Below are 17,140 nucleotides of genomic sequence, written 5' to 3'. Positions count from 1 at the left end.
ATGTCATCTTGTCATCTACAAAACACATCTTACACCAAGTCTTCTACCTTCTTATTCTAAGTAAAAAATATTGTTTTATCGTATGTAAAATTATTGTCAGATTGTGAGAACAAACTAATTTATGGTATATTATAGATAATTTACACCTCACCAATACAGTTTATTCTATCACAGTTAAGTGAAGTTAGAGATACTATTTCTATTCGAATATTTACATTCTTATATTTGTATATGTTTAGACATTGTTCATGTATCAATAATTTGTTTTTAGCTTATTTTTGCATTTTGATCTTTTTCCACCTCGATGCATTAATAAGTCTTAATAACAAGTATAGAAAGAAAGTACTATAGATAACACAAGATGTGAGATGATACATAAATGTTTGACTAATCAATAAAGATCCAAATAGACTGCAATTGTTTGATGTACTTGGGTAGGGAATGAGCAACCTCTGTACGTATTGTGAGTGTGCATGTGTGTCAGTGTGTTTGTGTGTGTGTGTTCTGCGTGGCTGAGAAGTGTTTACTATCTGCAGGTCCCTGGAGGTAATATGAGAGATGAAAAGGAATTTATTTGCTTTGACGCTTTGGCGAGAAGGCCAGTGTCTTAGACAGACTGCAACAGCTTCATCGTTTTCAACCACTTTGTTTGTTATGAAGAAGCCATTCCCAGAGTTCAAGTGCAGCACCACTTCACGTCTCCGTTTCTGTTTGTGTGTGAGTGTCTGGATCTGAGTGTATTTGTCGGCACTCTAGAACAAATAATGCTGCTGTTCTGTGATTGATGGAGACAGCCTGCAGATTTACCAGAGTCAGAAAAACAGTGGCGTACGGGCTACTCCGCTAATTTAAACTGACAGCTACTGACAAGTTGTTTTGAAGTGCTGAAGGGGCAAGATTATGAAAAAATAAACCTTCGCTCACAGTCATATATTATTTTTGTCTGTGTGTCTGCAGGCTTCAATGTGAAATTTTAAAATAGAAGATTTAATCCATAGCAGATGGACATCTTGCGGTTGCTGCATTCTAAAAAGATAAGCTGTGGGCCAGACATTTTATTGTTCATATTGAAAGTGGTTAGGTTTTGTATTTTGTTGGCAAGATAGATGAGGTGCCTTTTTGTGTGCATCTATGGACTGCAGAAATCACGGCTTCATCTTTGGGGTAGTGAAATTCAATGAACGTAGATGATAAATTAATGATATCAGAGTCATATTATTGGTGTTGTTTTACTAAAAAACAAATCCCACTACCAATCTAGGCATAGATGGATTGAGCAAAAATGCTACATCCAGAGTACCATATGGAACGGATTACAGTCACACAACTTGCTTGATTAAATTCAACAGCAAATATCCATTTAGGCTGTTGTTTTGTTACCTGGTTGCAGGCAGCCATTTGTCAGTGGCCTCGGGCTTATAGTTAGTGTTTAGATAGTGTTTTGAAAATAGCCATTGTAGCAGGGAAGTGCATGGCGTACGCTTGAGGGGCCAATGATGTATACAACAGTGACAAATCATTGCTGCAATGACAGATACATTACACCTCAGAGGCCATGGGTTAGATTGCTGTGGCGAGCATGCCCCATAGCCAGGATTCATGTTATAAAATGGCATCAACCTTTTTGAGAGTGGCTTCTAATTTTCACATTTTCTTGGCAAACGAGTTAAAATTTTGGTTTGGTTTTATCCATGTTGTTTGTTATTTGTTTCATTCCATCTTTCAGAGAAACACATTCCCGACCACACACAAATTAGACAACAGAAACACCAAATGTTTCAATTCATGTGTTAAAGTGATAGCAAGGGCTGGGGGATATGTATTCTGTGTGTGTATTTAATGACATTAAACATTCCCTCTTTCCATACCAATATCTATTCATTATATCTGATCAACTTTATTAAGGTTTCCAGTATTATTTGCATGCATTCATTTTTCACTGTTCCCTCTACAACCTCAGCCCCTTCATGCATTATAGCTGATAAATTATTCACCCACAGTAGGTGATGTGTCACTAATATTGAAGTAGTCCTATACTAAAAGGTGTTTTTAAGTGATATTAAAGTGCTCTGCATTCCAGTGAATACAATGCAAACTGTATATGGCTCATAAAAACAGTTTGTTTGTGATGCTGTCAGTTTTCTGGCAAGCTTTTATTTCAGCTACTCGCATGACAATAAAATTGTCAGCAATACCTCAAAAACTGTTGATGAACTGACTTGTGAAAGTTTGGTTATTGCAAACCTTGAAGTGAAATTTAATGAACTATGTAGTGGTGGTTTTCTTTGGAAATATATATGATAGTGATAAACTAAGCTGCACTACTGAAGGACACACATAAAAGGCGTTTAAAGCTGTTTTGCCCATGTAAATCTCACATTTTAGGCCTATCAGAAGGGTTGTAAACCGAGTCTGCAGATGAGGACTTAGGATATTGTACCTGGTCCTGTTTTCTAAGCTTTCTGTCATTGCCGTCTCTGGCATTTTTTCAAGGAACGCTCTAAATGAGAGTGTATAACCGAGAGCAGCCAGAACAGTAAATGTTACGTTCTGACAAAAAAGATGTCTTCCTAATTGCTTCTGTGATCAGCAGTATACATTTTGTATTTTACCTAAACTTTAAAAAGCTCCATCCAGGAAGATTTGTTTGCTGCCTGCAGTTATTCCAGTAAAACCACAGAGAGAACACAATCACACCTACAAAGCAGATGACATAATTAGGAACTGAGATCAGAACAGGAAGTTAATTAGAAAATAAACAATTCACAAAATAATCATTTAATAAATTTACAGATTTAATTGGGAACTGTTTATTAATTGACTAATTGCTTAATGTCAACATATTGTGTTGGCAGTTTTTACAGCATGAGAATTTTCTGCTCTCATCTCATCATAACATTGTAAATTATAAACATGTTTGGGTTTAGTTCAGCAGACACAACAAGAGATTTTGTATAACAGAGTTTGTATAACACTCTTGCAAATATCACTGCAGTGAATTTTGCCAGACAAACAAATGTTGCCTAGAGCAGCTTCTGCTTGCTTACCCTGTAGTCTGTTATACAGTTTTAGAGGAATATCTCAAGTCTTGGAGCTGCGATAGGAAGAAAAATTAGAAAAGTTTCATATAGTTCAAGAGCCTAAGTTAGAAAACTGACCTGTATCTTCACTGCCTGTTCTACTTCGGGGGGTTTCATGGATCAAGGGACACATTAAGTTGACTATAGTTTTTTTTTTTTCTTATCTACACTCTCTTTCTTGCGCTTTCCTAATGATTAAAATATATGCATATAAACACAAAGTAGCTACTTTATTTGGTACACCTTGCTAGTACTGGGTTGGACCCCCTTTTAGAGTCATAGATTCAACAAGGTGCTGAAAACATTCCATAGAGATTTTGGTCCACACTGACATGATAACACTATGCAGTTGCTGCAGAATGCTCTCCCGCAGATCCATGATGCAAATCTCCCTCTCTCTCTCGGATTGAGATCTTGTGAATGTGTAGGCCCTTTGAGTCATAAGAAACCAGTTTGAGATGAGTTTAGCTTTGTGACATGGCACGTCATCCTGCTGAAAGTAATCATTAGAAGATGAGTACACCCTGGTCAGTAGAAATGGTTAGGTACTATACTCAGGTGGGCTGTGACATTTAAACAATGGTACTAAGGGGCCAAAAGTGTACTTTTATGCAACCACCACAGCCACCCTCAACTACTGATACAGGCAGGATGGATCCATGCTTTCAAGCTGTTTACAGCAAATTCTGACCCTGCCATCCAGATGTTGCAGCAGAAATTGAGACTCATCAGACCAGGCAACATTTTTCCAGTGTAAGCTCAGTTTCCTGTTCTTAGCCCACATAAGTGGCACCTGGTGTGGTTTTTAGATTGACCTGTGCTCTGATTTTGAAATTTTATTGTAGTAACAAAACAAAGAAATCTTGAGCTTGATCAAGATTCCAGCCAAAGAAGCTAAAAGCAAGTTACTTGATTCCTCTCTCCTTCTATTCACGCTGTGAGCTCAATTTAGGTTCCTGACTCTGAAGTCCTCAGTTTCCAATTCATGGGGAGAGGTATTTCTTTTTTGAGGGTGGTGAGCAAAGAATGAAGGTTTGTGTGAGTGTGCGCGCGTGCGTGTACGTGTGAGTGTTTTAACAATTGTTCCAGATGACAAAACATTGATTTAGTGTCAAGTGTCAATCTATCCTGCCTCTCTCTGACTTTTTGCTAAGCTCTCTTTCTTCAAAGATGTCACTCTTTTACCAATCCATCACAGTCAAACTCTGCCCACACATTTAGTACATTCATTAAATCTTTATTAGTCACAATAAGTGATGGGGATGTGGCTTTCTCTCTCACCCTTTTTGTCTCTCTGTCTCTCTCTCTCACTCACTCACTCTTGATGTGTTAATGATGGCTAATGACTGTGTGACTTCAGCGTGTTGTTCATCATAGTTCAGTTTGATAATCTGTTCCAGTTCAACCACACACTGTGTGGTTTAATGATGCTTAATTGAAAACTTTGTTGACAAAGTGTATGACATTGAACCCTGAGAATGCTAATTGGAATAATGAGGCTTTGTAAATTTTACTCGGGGGAATGAAAACTCATGGGTAAATAACCTCTCATTCAAAATTCCTTCAGCTTCAATATAATGGTAGTCTTTTAATCAAGAGGGTAATATGGTGGCTCAGTGAGCAGCCTCATAGAAGAATGGTATTCTATTGGAAAATGATGTCTGCTTGTTTTCTCTGTGTTATTTCCATCTTTCTGCTGCAGTATATGTTGCATGTACCTGTGTTCTGTGTGTTTCAGTGTCTTTCAGAGAGTGCACGCTGGTATAGACCACCAGCTGGTCTACATTTGTCGAAATGTTTTTAGTTCTCTAAATGTGTCTTTGGAATCAGGGGCCCAGACAAGTTACCCAATATAAGGTTGTTGACTTTATTTACTTTAACTTGACTTCTCTGTGGATGATTGAACATGGAACAGGAGTTTATTGTGACTCCGGCATTTTTGCAAAATTGTTCAAATTTTGGCAATAGATGCCACAATTGTGGCATCCTGTACAGTCTAATGCAATCCAGTACAACAGCTCTGCCAAAGATTTTGCTTTTACAAGGTTATAATTTCTCAGTTTTAAGTTCAAGCTGTCATTAAGGTGATAATTCCACTATGTTATTATTATTTACTGTAAAAATCGAACAATTTAACTGGAATATACAAATGCTTATTAAGTGTAGTGCACTTAAAAATTTTATTTAGATGTATTCGTACTCAAATGGGGTACTCATTATTACTATTTCAAACAACAAAATAGTTTTAAGTATAATGTAGTGAAATAAAAATTATGAACATGCATTAACATTGTAATTGTAAATACCATACTATCCCACATTACTATATTATCTTATAATACTAAGGTAAGCCCTCAAAATCTGTTATCCTTCCTCTGTCCTAAAAAAATTCTAGCAAAGGATGCTTAAAGGGTAGGGAGAGGTCAATAGTCAATTGCACTGGGTTGATAAATTGCACCATAGACGTTGACCCTTTAATAGTAATCACGAGTTTTAATAGTATTAGTACTAGTACAACATGCATATCATCTATAACTGAGCTACAGCCGCCCTTTGAGCTACAGCCGCCCCTTGAGTTACAGCTGCCCATTGTCTACAATTGAGTAAAGTCAACTAAATAATCTAAGTAATAATCTAAGTTAGCACAACTATTGGATTTTGAATTGTTGAGGTTATAGTGAGTGGTGGAGTTGTACTGGAGTGTGTTATATTAAGAGGTGGTTCTACAGTATTTAAAATGAATGACGGTCTATGATCAGGATATCTGATACCGTTCAGCAGTATCTGAGTTGTCTGATGTGCCAAATGTGTCTGGGCCAGCTGAATACTGACTCCTTTTCTCTAATGTGCCCCCAGCTTTAGAAATTCAGCAAAATTCTTCAACATTCAACCAGGTTGTACACACAGTAACTGTGCGATAGAAGCCAGCATGTTATCGCTGCCACTAAAATGAGACTGTGAAAATACCACGTCTGCAACTATGAAGGTCATTGCAGAGACTTGTGCAGTTCACTCTTTTTTATATTTGACAGCAAAATAAGCCCCTCAAAAGTAAGCACCAACAATGCCGGAATTATAAATCTTCTGCCCGAGATGACTCCACCAATATGTGGTGGAATAAAATGACCACAAGTCGGGATTGTGATGTGTGGCTGCGGGTCAGTGTGCTTCAGCCTTAGTCTTTTTTTTGTTTATTTTTATTCTTTTTGAACCACAAGGAGAAAATAATCAGAAGCAGGTGGACTTTGCTGCCTTGATAACTGAGGTCTCTAGTCTCTTTGCTCCTGACTTCACTTCCTAGTCACTTGCCTACGTGCAAAAGGGGTCAACTGATTTGGAAATAAACTGACTGCATCCTAATGGCTTCTGAGAAGGTCACATAACAAAACATACTTTGCTGATTCCCTCCCATCACCACTGGCATGTCAAACTTAAGGTTTAACTTTGTAACTGTCCTTTGTAATCACCAGGTTTCTTTCACCCTTACCCAGAGTAACTGAAATACCACAAGTCATGAATAACCCTACAGGGTTTCACCTTAAAAGGTGATTTATGTCTGTCTCACTCTTCAATTGTGGATATTTTCACAAACCAAATCACTTTTTGCAGACATGTTTGTACTCTGACAGCAACATTTCAAACTCGTTTGATCGTGGAGTCATCAAAACTAGTGAAATTTCTGATATATACTTTTTGACTTATACTATATGGAAATTCATCTTCATCATGTTTTCAAGTGAGGCTAACACCAGAGAGGCAGCCAGAGTCTGCTGATGTTGCCAGCTTTGTCTTACTCTGGTAACTGAGCTGTCAGCGCAGCGTTGTTCTCATTTAAGTAGCTGACAGCCAACAGTGGAATCAGAGCAACAAACTCATTTTTGCATAACAGCCCTGTCTTTTGCCCTACACAACCCAACACCTCCCTCCTCTGCCCTCTTTCCGCTTATGTCATTTGACGTCCTTCTACTGTTCACTCATCTTATCCACTCATCTAATCTTGTCTTTTCTCCTCTCTCTACTACTCCCCATCTCTGTTCCTCCAATCCTGCCTCTCCTACTTTCACACCTGTGCTTTCCCTTCCTTCATTGTATGATTTTGTTGTCAGCCATCCACCCTGACTGAACACACTGCCAGTTTTTTTTTTGCTCCCTTCTCATTTTCTCACTCTATTTTCCATTTTCTCTTATATTCTGACTCACTCAGTCTCTTCTACCTCTGTCTTCACATTCTTTTTCCACCTCTCACCTCACAGCAACTTCCATTTTTCACTGTCTACTACTTAAAATTGTGTTTTCTACAGAGGTGACAGGAGAAGAATTTTCCTATAAAAGAGCAAAAGAGTTGCTGCAGACATATAGATGGCTGACAAATTAAAGGAAAAACCTGGAAATATGAGTGGAGAAACATAATGAATGCAGACAGGCGCACTGCAATTGAGCAATTAATATCCAATTATGCTTTATGGCAGCATATAAAAATGCTGAGCAGGCGCAGGCGAATTTGATTTTGGATCAAAATGGCAAGAGGAAAAGATCTAAATGACTTTGAAGAAAGGTTCATTGCTGGGGCAGGAATGACAGGAGCTTCTGTCACGAACAGCTCAACTAGGTTAGTCCTTAAATGGAAAGAGTGACTAAAGTGACAATGGCATCTGCATGCAGATCTATGGCAAAGACATCAGTAAAAGGGGTTTGAAAATGTGGTCAGCGGTGCACATTTGATGACTGATGCTCATACATTAGTGTGTTATGGAAGGAAAAATAAAAGAGTAACTCTTCTTCTGGTGACTGAGAATGTCAGTGCAAGACTATGTCTGCAAGAACAGTCTGTCAGCAACTACATAGAAGGGTTTTTTATTCTAGGGTTCCGATGCATAAACATTAGTGAGATGTAAATGTGTGTTGAGAGTATGGTGAGACTTTCTTCATTGTATTCTCAACAAGTGGGCGAGTGTGTTTGTAACAAAACAGGCCTGAATGCGGGATTGAAGGATCACTTTTACCCTATTATAAAACATTTCTTTATTGATAGGAGTGGTCTTATTAGGATGAAAAGGGCCCCATCTACAGGGTATGAAAGGTCAAGTGGTCTTATGAATATGAAAATAGTGCTGTGGCCTTGGCCGTCTCAACCCAGTTAAACACATATGGGAGATTTTGGACCAACATGTTGTACAGTGCTCTCCACCACAATCTTAAAAACACCAAATATCTCTTCTCCAGGAACGGCGATACAATCGTCCAATCTGTCTGTCCTTCGATGTTCGTCTGAGGTTTTTATGCTACACGTTGACATACTCTACTTTGACACCTCTCACTGAAACAGTATAAAGTCTATCTAGCCAGTGAACTGTTTCACATTATGATTAATCATCTTACCTACAATGTTCTGCATTTTTAACTGGCTGCAGCTGCTACAAAACCTGCTGCTGTGGGGAAAAGCAGCATGGGACAATACCTGCATTTATAGGGGTCTTATGGATGGGCTTAGGGAAGACTGCAGAATTCATTTATAACATTTGTGGCTGCTCATTAAAACCGTTACAAATCGGCATTGGCGTCAAATGACCCCCTCAAAAGCCCACTTTTTTTAGGTAATACATATATAAACATTGGATATTTTCAAACTCATAAAAAGCGATACAAAACTTAAATTCAAAAACAACTTTTAAAAAAAGCTGCACGGTATTTTTTTTACATTGGCATTTTTTTTACTCTTTTCTACTCCCACGTATTTTCGATTTTAGCCTTAATACTTGCTCACACAAGTTTGTGTTTGTGAGAACCATCATGAACCCCTATTGAAATGATTAACCATCAACATGCCCAGTTCTATTACTTAATCTAACCTAAATCTGTTTTTCGCCCCACCACAAATTATTCTTCACTCATAACCAGCCCTTTAAAGAAGTAAGGATCTGAAAACATATCTTTCTAAAATCTTTCTAACTCTCAAGACTAACCTTTCAAATTCATTCTCGCTAAAATGAACATACAAGATTACCCTGGAGTGTTTCTTCATTAAAAATAAAGAACTAAAAAAGAAGTCAGGATATTTGTTCCTGGCTGTGCTTTTTTTCTTCAGAATGTGTCCACACAGCAAATGTTTGATTATATATGTCTTTTTCTAGGTACAAAAAGTGCATCGGTCTGGAAATTTCTATGTATGTGCTGTGATTTAAGTATCTTTTTTTTTCTCAGATGTGATTTGTCACCTAAGAGAATTACAATAGAATACAGCTGATTCACAGGATCACATTTATTCAGTTTGTCTTTCACATTTTTCTTCAAAGCGAACTTCCTTCTTCCAAGTCTTCTGCTCCCTGCTCCTTTATCCAAATCACTTTGCTTTGTTTTTTTCCAGCTTGAGTCAACTAATAATGTGTGATCATCCCACCATCAAGGCTGCTGCCATAGAGTTGCTATGGCAACATCTAGTCCACGCAGTAACGGCCACTGCAGAGCGAACGGGAAGCAGAGACATAGCACACACACACACACACACACACACACACACACACACACACACACACACACACACACACACACACACACACACACACACACACACACACACACACACACACACACACACACACACACACAAAGGCACATAACAGATTCCCCACCAGCACCACACAGAAAACTCTTGGTCATTTGCTTTAACAAAATCACACTTGCTCTGTGATTAGATCTTGCCTATCAAACACACTTTACTCTGCCCGTATTGTATATGCAGCTGACAGTGACACTGACACCCTCACAAATATCGTACATTTTAGATGTGAACATGCAGTTGACATTAATGTAGCTATCCAAGTGAAATATATTGCAGAAAGTGACACTAATGTATACTGCACCATACACTAATATCTAATGGATTCTATTGTTACAGATTAAAGTGATCTAATTCGTGATACTTCAGGCGGCAGTGTGCCTACTTATTACATCTTGAGGAAACAACACTAACACTCCCTGAATGAAGCAAATAAACACATCTAACTTGTACCCTCTCTCCACTGAGTATTCTGCATATTCAGACTGAAATTAAAGCAAAACACATCACATTTGTAGCAGTCTTGGTGTGTGTTTTGTGCAATTTGTGTGTCCACAGGCAAATTGTGTGTATGTGTTTTTGTGTGAGAAAAGATGTGTTTCTTTGGTGAGACCACGACTGCCAAATTAGAGATCTAGACAGATGGTGTACTGCAGGAAACCTTTGACTCAACCCATGTTTTTGTCAGGCAGTTCGCAGTGGCCTTTCATCCAGCCTGTCAGGCATGAGATAGAGATAAATGAAGAACATTGGTAACTGCTTTTGTGTGTTTAAAAATGAACATCATACTCACTTTTTGTTACAATGAATGAAGTATTGCTTATCCTAGTAGCAGTCATAAGCCAGCATATATCTCTTTTTGGCATGGCAGTAACTGTCATTGTGAGTGCTCTTGTGTAATCTGAAAGTGACCATCATGACAACAATTACCCAGACTTGCTCATACTGTGCAGTTGAGCTATGTGTGTGCATTGCAATTGATTGAAATGGCCAAGTAGTGTGGCAAGTGAAGATCTTCCTCTTCACTTTTAGGTTGCTTTTAGGTCTGTTCAAACTTAGGAAGGGTTGAGTGTTTTAATTATAGGGAAATAAATGAAGTATCCTATATTTTAGACCTGTTGGCAGGATAAATGCATCTTCATGTTAGTGAGATGAATGTAGCGTAAATGTAGCCATTCTTTCTGTGTGTGTGTGTGTGTGTGTGTGTGTGTGTGTGTGTGTGTGTGTATAAGTAACTGCTTGTGAGTGCATGTCACTGTTAGGGTTTGATTCAAGGTCCTATCAGGGAAGCTGCCTTTGCATAACTCTGATAGACCAATTAGTGCAAAATGAGAGATGATGAGCTCCACAGGCAGAAAGGGGTCATAATAGAGGGGAGACACAAATCACCCTGTCCTGAATCTCAAACTTCCTCTGCTCCTGAAAGTTACATGCAGCTTAGTTAGATCCTAATAATTCCCCCAATGAATGTATCTTTTTAAAATATTTGTTTTTCTTTATGCTCCGATTTTTTTTGTCTTCAAATTGCTGAGTAGGGTTTTTAGGTAGAGTATTGTATGTATGTATATATCCAGAACAAGAAAAGATTGGCATGAAATAAGAACTATATACATAGCGTAACATTGCTGTTTCTCTGTTCCAGGAAAAAAAACACGTTAAAATGTTCACGTTCCTTCTCAAAGGTCAACAACAAACACCTTTTGTAACATTTTGTCAAAGAGGCATTTACTGTCCTTAGTAATTGTGTTCACAGATGTTAACACAGATGAAACAAGGAAATGCCACTGCTTATTGCCTCTCCTTAAGTTCCACACAAAACCTGTGCAACATGACATTCGTGACACGTAAGAACAGAGCAGAGATAACAGACGACAACTCCAAACATAAAGCATGCCTCTTCTTTTGACAGACATGAAAGGATGTCAAATCATACAACAAGTCTTCAGAAGCTAGCTGAATTCCAAACAAGACATGATGAAATATTTTGACAAAACAAGCTTTTTTGATAGGTGTGATCGCTCTTATTTCATCTCATTAGCCTGTGTGTAATCTATGTTTCTCTTAAGCTGTCTGTCAGGGTGCAGGCTTGTTTGTGTGCGCTAACATGTGTGAACCATCTCTTGTCACAGTGAATGATAAAAAGGTCAGTACGGTATGAAAGAAACAACTCTTCTCTGGGACAAAAATCTTGTTTTAGGTTTAATAAACTGTTCTTGCTTTGATGTCTGCAGCTAAGATGCTGCTTAAAATTTTGATTAACCACAAATTGTAGTCATGTCATTAGTGTCCTACATGCAACAGTAAGTTACATTTTGCTCCTCCATTAATCAACAGTTCAGCACTTTGAGGGTGCAAGGGGTGGTCAAGCGTGAAGTTATTCAGAGGCACCAGTCATGTGTCATATTACATCATAGTCCAAAAACAGAATAGTAACATGTTAGAAAGAATTAGATGCAACATTGATGTGCAATAAGGGATTTCTACACTGACTACCTCATTCATGTGGAGTAATAATGAGTGCGTATAACTGGGCCAATGCTGCTACTATATTACAGCAGCTGAACAGTATGCTATATTAAGCCCCTGGCAATCAACGCAGATCAGTTTGATTTAATTTGTTTAGAGTCAATATTGCATATCATCCACACAATGTCTTATCTAATCTTTGCACTAATCTCTGCAGATCTGAACCAGACAATCCCACAATCAAGCCAGCAGTTGCTGGACATAATCTGTTATCAGAATGTCTGATGGTAAATCTTCTCGTTTTTCTCTTCTGTTCTGTTCTTTTCTCTTCTCTTCTTCTTTTTCCAATTTCACCAGTTCAGGAAAGCCCAGGAAATGAATGTCCCTTAATTAGAGTAATGTGGTTATATGCAATGTTGCGAGCTTTTTCAACTGATTTACATTGAATTAATTATGTAAACTGTCTGCAGGGCTTATTTGCATTTCTTGATTGATTTCAGTTCATTTTATGTTTCTTGTATTAGGAGAAATGTAGATGAGAGATGAGCACCGTCATTTGTGTCAGTACATTGTCACTGAAACAGAGCATTTGTCCTCAGGATGCTGCTGCAAATAATTGCAAACATCTGTCTCTGTTTACACATGTATGACTCTGTTGGACATGTATGCATTCAGTTTTGTAACTTTGTTCATTTCTGAATGTGTATCTACCCTGTTTGTGTTAATCAGCGGTAGCCTAATTTATCTTATCTCGGGGATTATTTGCATTTATTTGTTGACTCTGTCTGTGGGTGTGTTTGTGAGGAAGATACATGCAGAAACACACACAATTCCTCAGATTGCCTTTTTCCTTTTTGTCTGTCCCTTTCTCTGTGGACCACTCTGCTTCATTCCAGATCGCCTGTTAAATATCCAACCCAGCAAACAGAGCCCCTGTATGCCTGTCTGTCTGTGTGTCTGCAGCTCTCCTCCAACCAAAATGAACGACCCAGTTAAATAATAAGCTGAAGGCTAACAGAGGGACCCCATCAACCTCTGAGCTGTATCCTCTCTGAAGCCATCAATCGTGGGACTAAAGCTAGGCTGCATAATGACATTGTGGCAGTGTACTTGCGCCGTGCTGCAAAACATATTAATGTTAGCCATAATGAGTTTGACAGCCCAATATGGTTGTCAGGGGTTTGGAGGGATATTAACTGGCAAACACTGCCCTCAAATGGAAGAGGGGAGCTACAGCAACTGCAGTAAAAGCTGCAGTGTTGTCACATTTTGTGCAGTTGACTTGTGCAAATAATTTTCATTCTCCATGATTGAGTTGAATGGATAAGAAGCATTTTGACTCTGTAATCATTCATTGACACTAAGACACCATCAATTATTATACCCATTTACCATGCTCATTCTGGCCAGCTGTGTCTTACTACGCTGAATTTTTCTGCTGGCTTGTTGCTCATCTGTGCCTCTGCACATTCATCCATGTATAAGTTGATTTCATTCTGCATGTTCTGACCTTTTTGTAATTACCTGATTTCACAGTAAGGATAAAAGATTTTAACTGACAGATATCTGGGCTAACCGTTAGTAAATTTTATGTTGGTATGTGTTTTTTTGCTTACATGCTTGTGTCTTCCGACTTTGTCTTAGAATCTTGGAGCTCCAGCAAAATGGTGACATGGATATACTGAGACTGAAGTGGTGGCCCAAGGACAGGCCCTGTGACCTCTACAGCTCAGTCCAGACACGGCAGCGTGGCAACGCCCTGGATATCCACAGCTTTGCTGGCGTTTTCTGTGTCCTGGCAGCCGGTGTGGTGCTCTCCTGCCTCATTGCCATGGTGGAAAGCTGGTGGTCACGAAGGAAGGGATCCAGGGTCCCCTCCAAGGAGGTAGGGGGATGGATGGGTGGCTGAAAGGAAAAATCATGGCACACAAAGAGGTTTAGGTCCAACATTATCGTAGATCCCAGCTCATCTCTTACATTGAAAGAGAAAAAAGTAGCAGTGTAATCAGCAGAACAAGGAAAACGATTAAGGTAAAAAAAAAAATAATAATAACCTCCCGGAGTGTCATATCTTCTGAAATATGCACATACTTCTTGTGTATATAGATTTCTGGGTATGTTGGTACAGAGGGAAAGGCGAAAAAGGGCTTAGATGTTTTCAGAAGCCCAGAGAGCATAATCCGAATCTTGATGAGACTGTCCTCTTATAAAGTATCCTGTCATATTCTTCATTTAGATTGTTTGCACACTTAAAGTAACCATTACATTATAAAAATGAATAATCAAAGAAACATTCTCTGCCAGAATCAAATCAACACGAGTGTGAACTGAATTAAAGAGCAAATTTAACTTGACTTAATTAAAGAAGGCGTTTCTGCCATGTTATTCCTTTTGAGTGCTTATTAGTTGATTTGAAATATTATTAATTCATACTGATGCCAAATAAGATATCTAACATTAAGGAGGATAAAATGTAATATGGCTTCCATGATAATACACATACTGAAGTCACACACACATTCTGGCAGGTGGTAGGTGCTTGTTTAGGAAATTTTACTAAATTTATATAACTGAATGGGCTCATAGATAGATATTCAGTCCCTCAAGATCATGTTTGCAACAAAATCCATCTTTTTACACCCTAATAATGCTCAATCACAGCCAATCCCTCAATGTGGAAAAACATGTGATAACATTCAATATCATTCGTTACTTAAACTTTTCCTGCTAATGTTGGTGCCCTGCAAAATCTCACATATGATATTTTGATGCCTTAATGATGTTTTTTTTTCCTGAAAAGTTCATGTTTTGGGGAAAAGAGAACAGTACAGTAAACAATACAAACCAGCCCAATGGTCTGTTGAAATGCTGCAGTGTGCCTTGACCAAGGCAGAGTCAGAAACATGGACTCAGGTTATTTAACATGGATATTTTTACCAACATTATGTTCCAAAACATTGGCAACACTCCACCTAAATTAGTATCAGCGCGCTGTGAAATATCCAATCAGCCTATGTGCGGTTGATCACCTCAGCAGGGATATCATTTGAGGCAATCACAGTGGCTCTGGCAACATCTTCTCGTGCTAGAAACCCTGCAGTCTGTTGTGACGTGGTTGCTTTGTTTGCTCCACAACAGACAGGAAAGGAATCATCTTCAAAGTAAAACCAAATGGTTTCCTGCTTTCCTCTTAATATGTTGTAAACACACATGTGCAGGTCTTTTTTATCACAATATAATAATATTATATATATATGTAATATTTCAGCAGCTGTTTTATCCACAAAGGGCTTTTTACAGTGACCTTAGCAACCTACAATTCAACTTCCAAGCCTGGCCCACCCTGTCACCTCCAATGCCCACTGCCCAATGTTTACCAAGACATAGAGGTATTCAAGTAAATAACTTTAATCAAAACTGTGAAATTGCAGCAAAGTGTAGCAAATTTGGTTTGCAAAACCTGCCAGTTATGAAATGAAAGAAATATAATTATGTTTCAAATAATATTTTCACTTTTGGTTTATAGTTCATTATTTATGTGTTGGTAACAAATTGGACTGAAGCATGAAGCAGCCCAGATTAATTTTAGAAGAAATTATTTTGCTATCAGGAAAATTACTTCAAACAATTGCCTTTTCCTCTATAAGGAAGCTATTTGATAAAGTTGGGTTAAGGTTAACTTGTGGATGATACCTTTACAGATTTAACATAGAACAGTTTCACAACCTATTATTCAACTTCACACCCTTAAAGATATTAAAATCAAGTTATCTTCAATCAAAAAAGAGGTATTTGGAAAGGTCTTCCAAATTACAGATGTTGTTGCTTGGTAACCAAAATGGGCTTTAATGGGGAAAAGAAGTGATCATTACATTAATTAGGGCTGTCTAAGAGAACATCTCAGCATGACTCTGACTACCAGGAACAAGCAAGGGAAGCCTGTCCCATCTCCTTAATCTTTGGTGTCATGCTAATTTAAAGTTCCACCATGAATAAATTAAAAAAGATGACAAAAAGATGGGAATGAAAATTGTGACTCTACCCAGGATGATTTAGTGTCAGATCAGGTTACTTTTCATGATAAAAGACTCATAACACCAGTCATCTGGAAAGTAATTTAGAGGAAAGTTTCAACATGAACACTCTATGAACCATTGGTTCCAAATGATTAAATGAGCAGCTCCTGGTCCAAAATTGGTATATCATCACAAATTACTTCATTAGTGCATCGCCATAATTTCTAGCGTTTGGAGAAAGCTGCTTACTTTCATTCATAAGTATTCACCACTTAAGTGGTGATGTTCTTTGACATGTAACACAAATGTAAATTAATGGGTCTGCCGTGTTCACTGTGGTGTGCACACAGCATGTTTGACAAATTATTAGAAGTTTCCGACAGTGTTGTTATTTCTGCCCACTACACCAGCTACAATTGCTTGCAACTTATCAACAGTGCTGAATGATAAGTTGTATTTCTCACATCTTTTGGGCTATTTGTTCATTGATCAATTTAATTGTTTAATTTAACTTGAGTTTCATGTAAACCACCCCTATTTTTACCAACTGAATGAGTTTAAAATGGTGAATCCACAAGAAGAGGGTTGGTGTTGTATACACACTGTTCCTAACTCAAGTCACCATATGTAAGTTCCCTACGCATGTGGCATGATGTGTCGTTAAGCTGACTACAAGCTGCAGTGAGCAAGCAACGTATTCAACAGCTGGTTGACTGCAGTCTGCTTAGGCCTAATTTAATTCCTTCTGTATTGCTGCTATATTATCATTCTCCATCATCTAATTGCTTTAGTAAATGAAGTTAAATGTGTTAAATAATTACACAGCGTGCTTCTGCCCATTGTATAAAGATCTTACTGTATGTTACTGAAACAGAGGTTGTGCCCAACAAGCTAAATAACAAAACTCTAATTAATTTAGTGAGCCCATATTGCTGTTCCCAACACCACCAGAAAAATTGTAGTTAACAGTTCTTTGTTTTTAATAATTTCTACAACTCAATTCAAAAAAGTTGGAACGATGT

The 17,140-nt window shown here is 38.1% G+C and overlaps 1 protein-coding gene across 4 annotated transcripts in view; it reads left to right on the top strand.

The window, feature by feature from the left end:
- The window catches only part of grid2 (glutamate receptor, ionotropic, delta 2), a 443,522-nt gene that overhangs the window by 413,923 nt on the left and 12,459 nt on the right, over nt 1-17,140 (top strand). For all 4 annotated transcript variants that reach the window (XR_010915583.1, XM_067521709.1, XM_067521712.1 and 1 more), the window contains one exon: nt 13,747-13,987. Coding sequence is in view for 3 of the 4 variants with exons in the window: in XM_067521709.1 (XP_067377810.1) it covers nt 13,747-13,987 (241 nt within the window). In the remaining variant the exon portion in view is untranslated. The remainder of the gene's footprint in view (nt 1-13,746; nt 13,988-17,140) is intronic.

The sequence above is a fragment of the Channa argus genome, chromosome 11 (assembly GCF_033026475.1).
Source record: "Channa argus isolate prfri chromosome 11, Channa argus male v1.0, whole genome shotgun sequence".
In the NCBI taxonomy this organism is placed as follows: Eukaryota; Metazoa; Chordata; class Actinopteri; order Anabantiformes; family Channidae; genus Channa; species Channa argus.
Note: the sequence above shows the minus strand (reverse complement) of the source record. Positions and strands in the feature narration are given on the sequence as shown.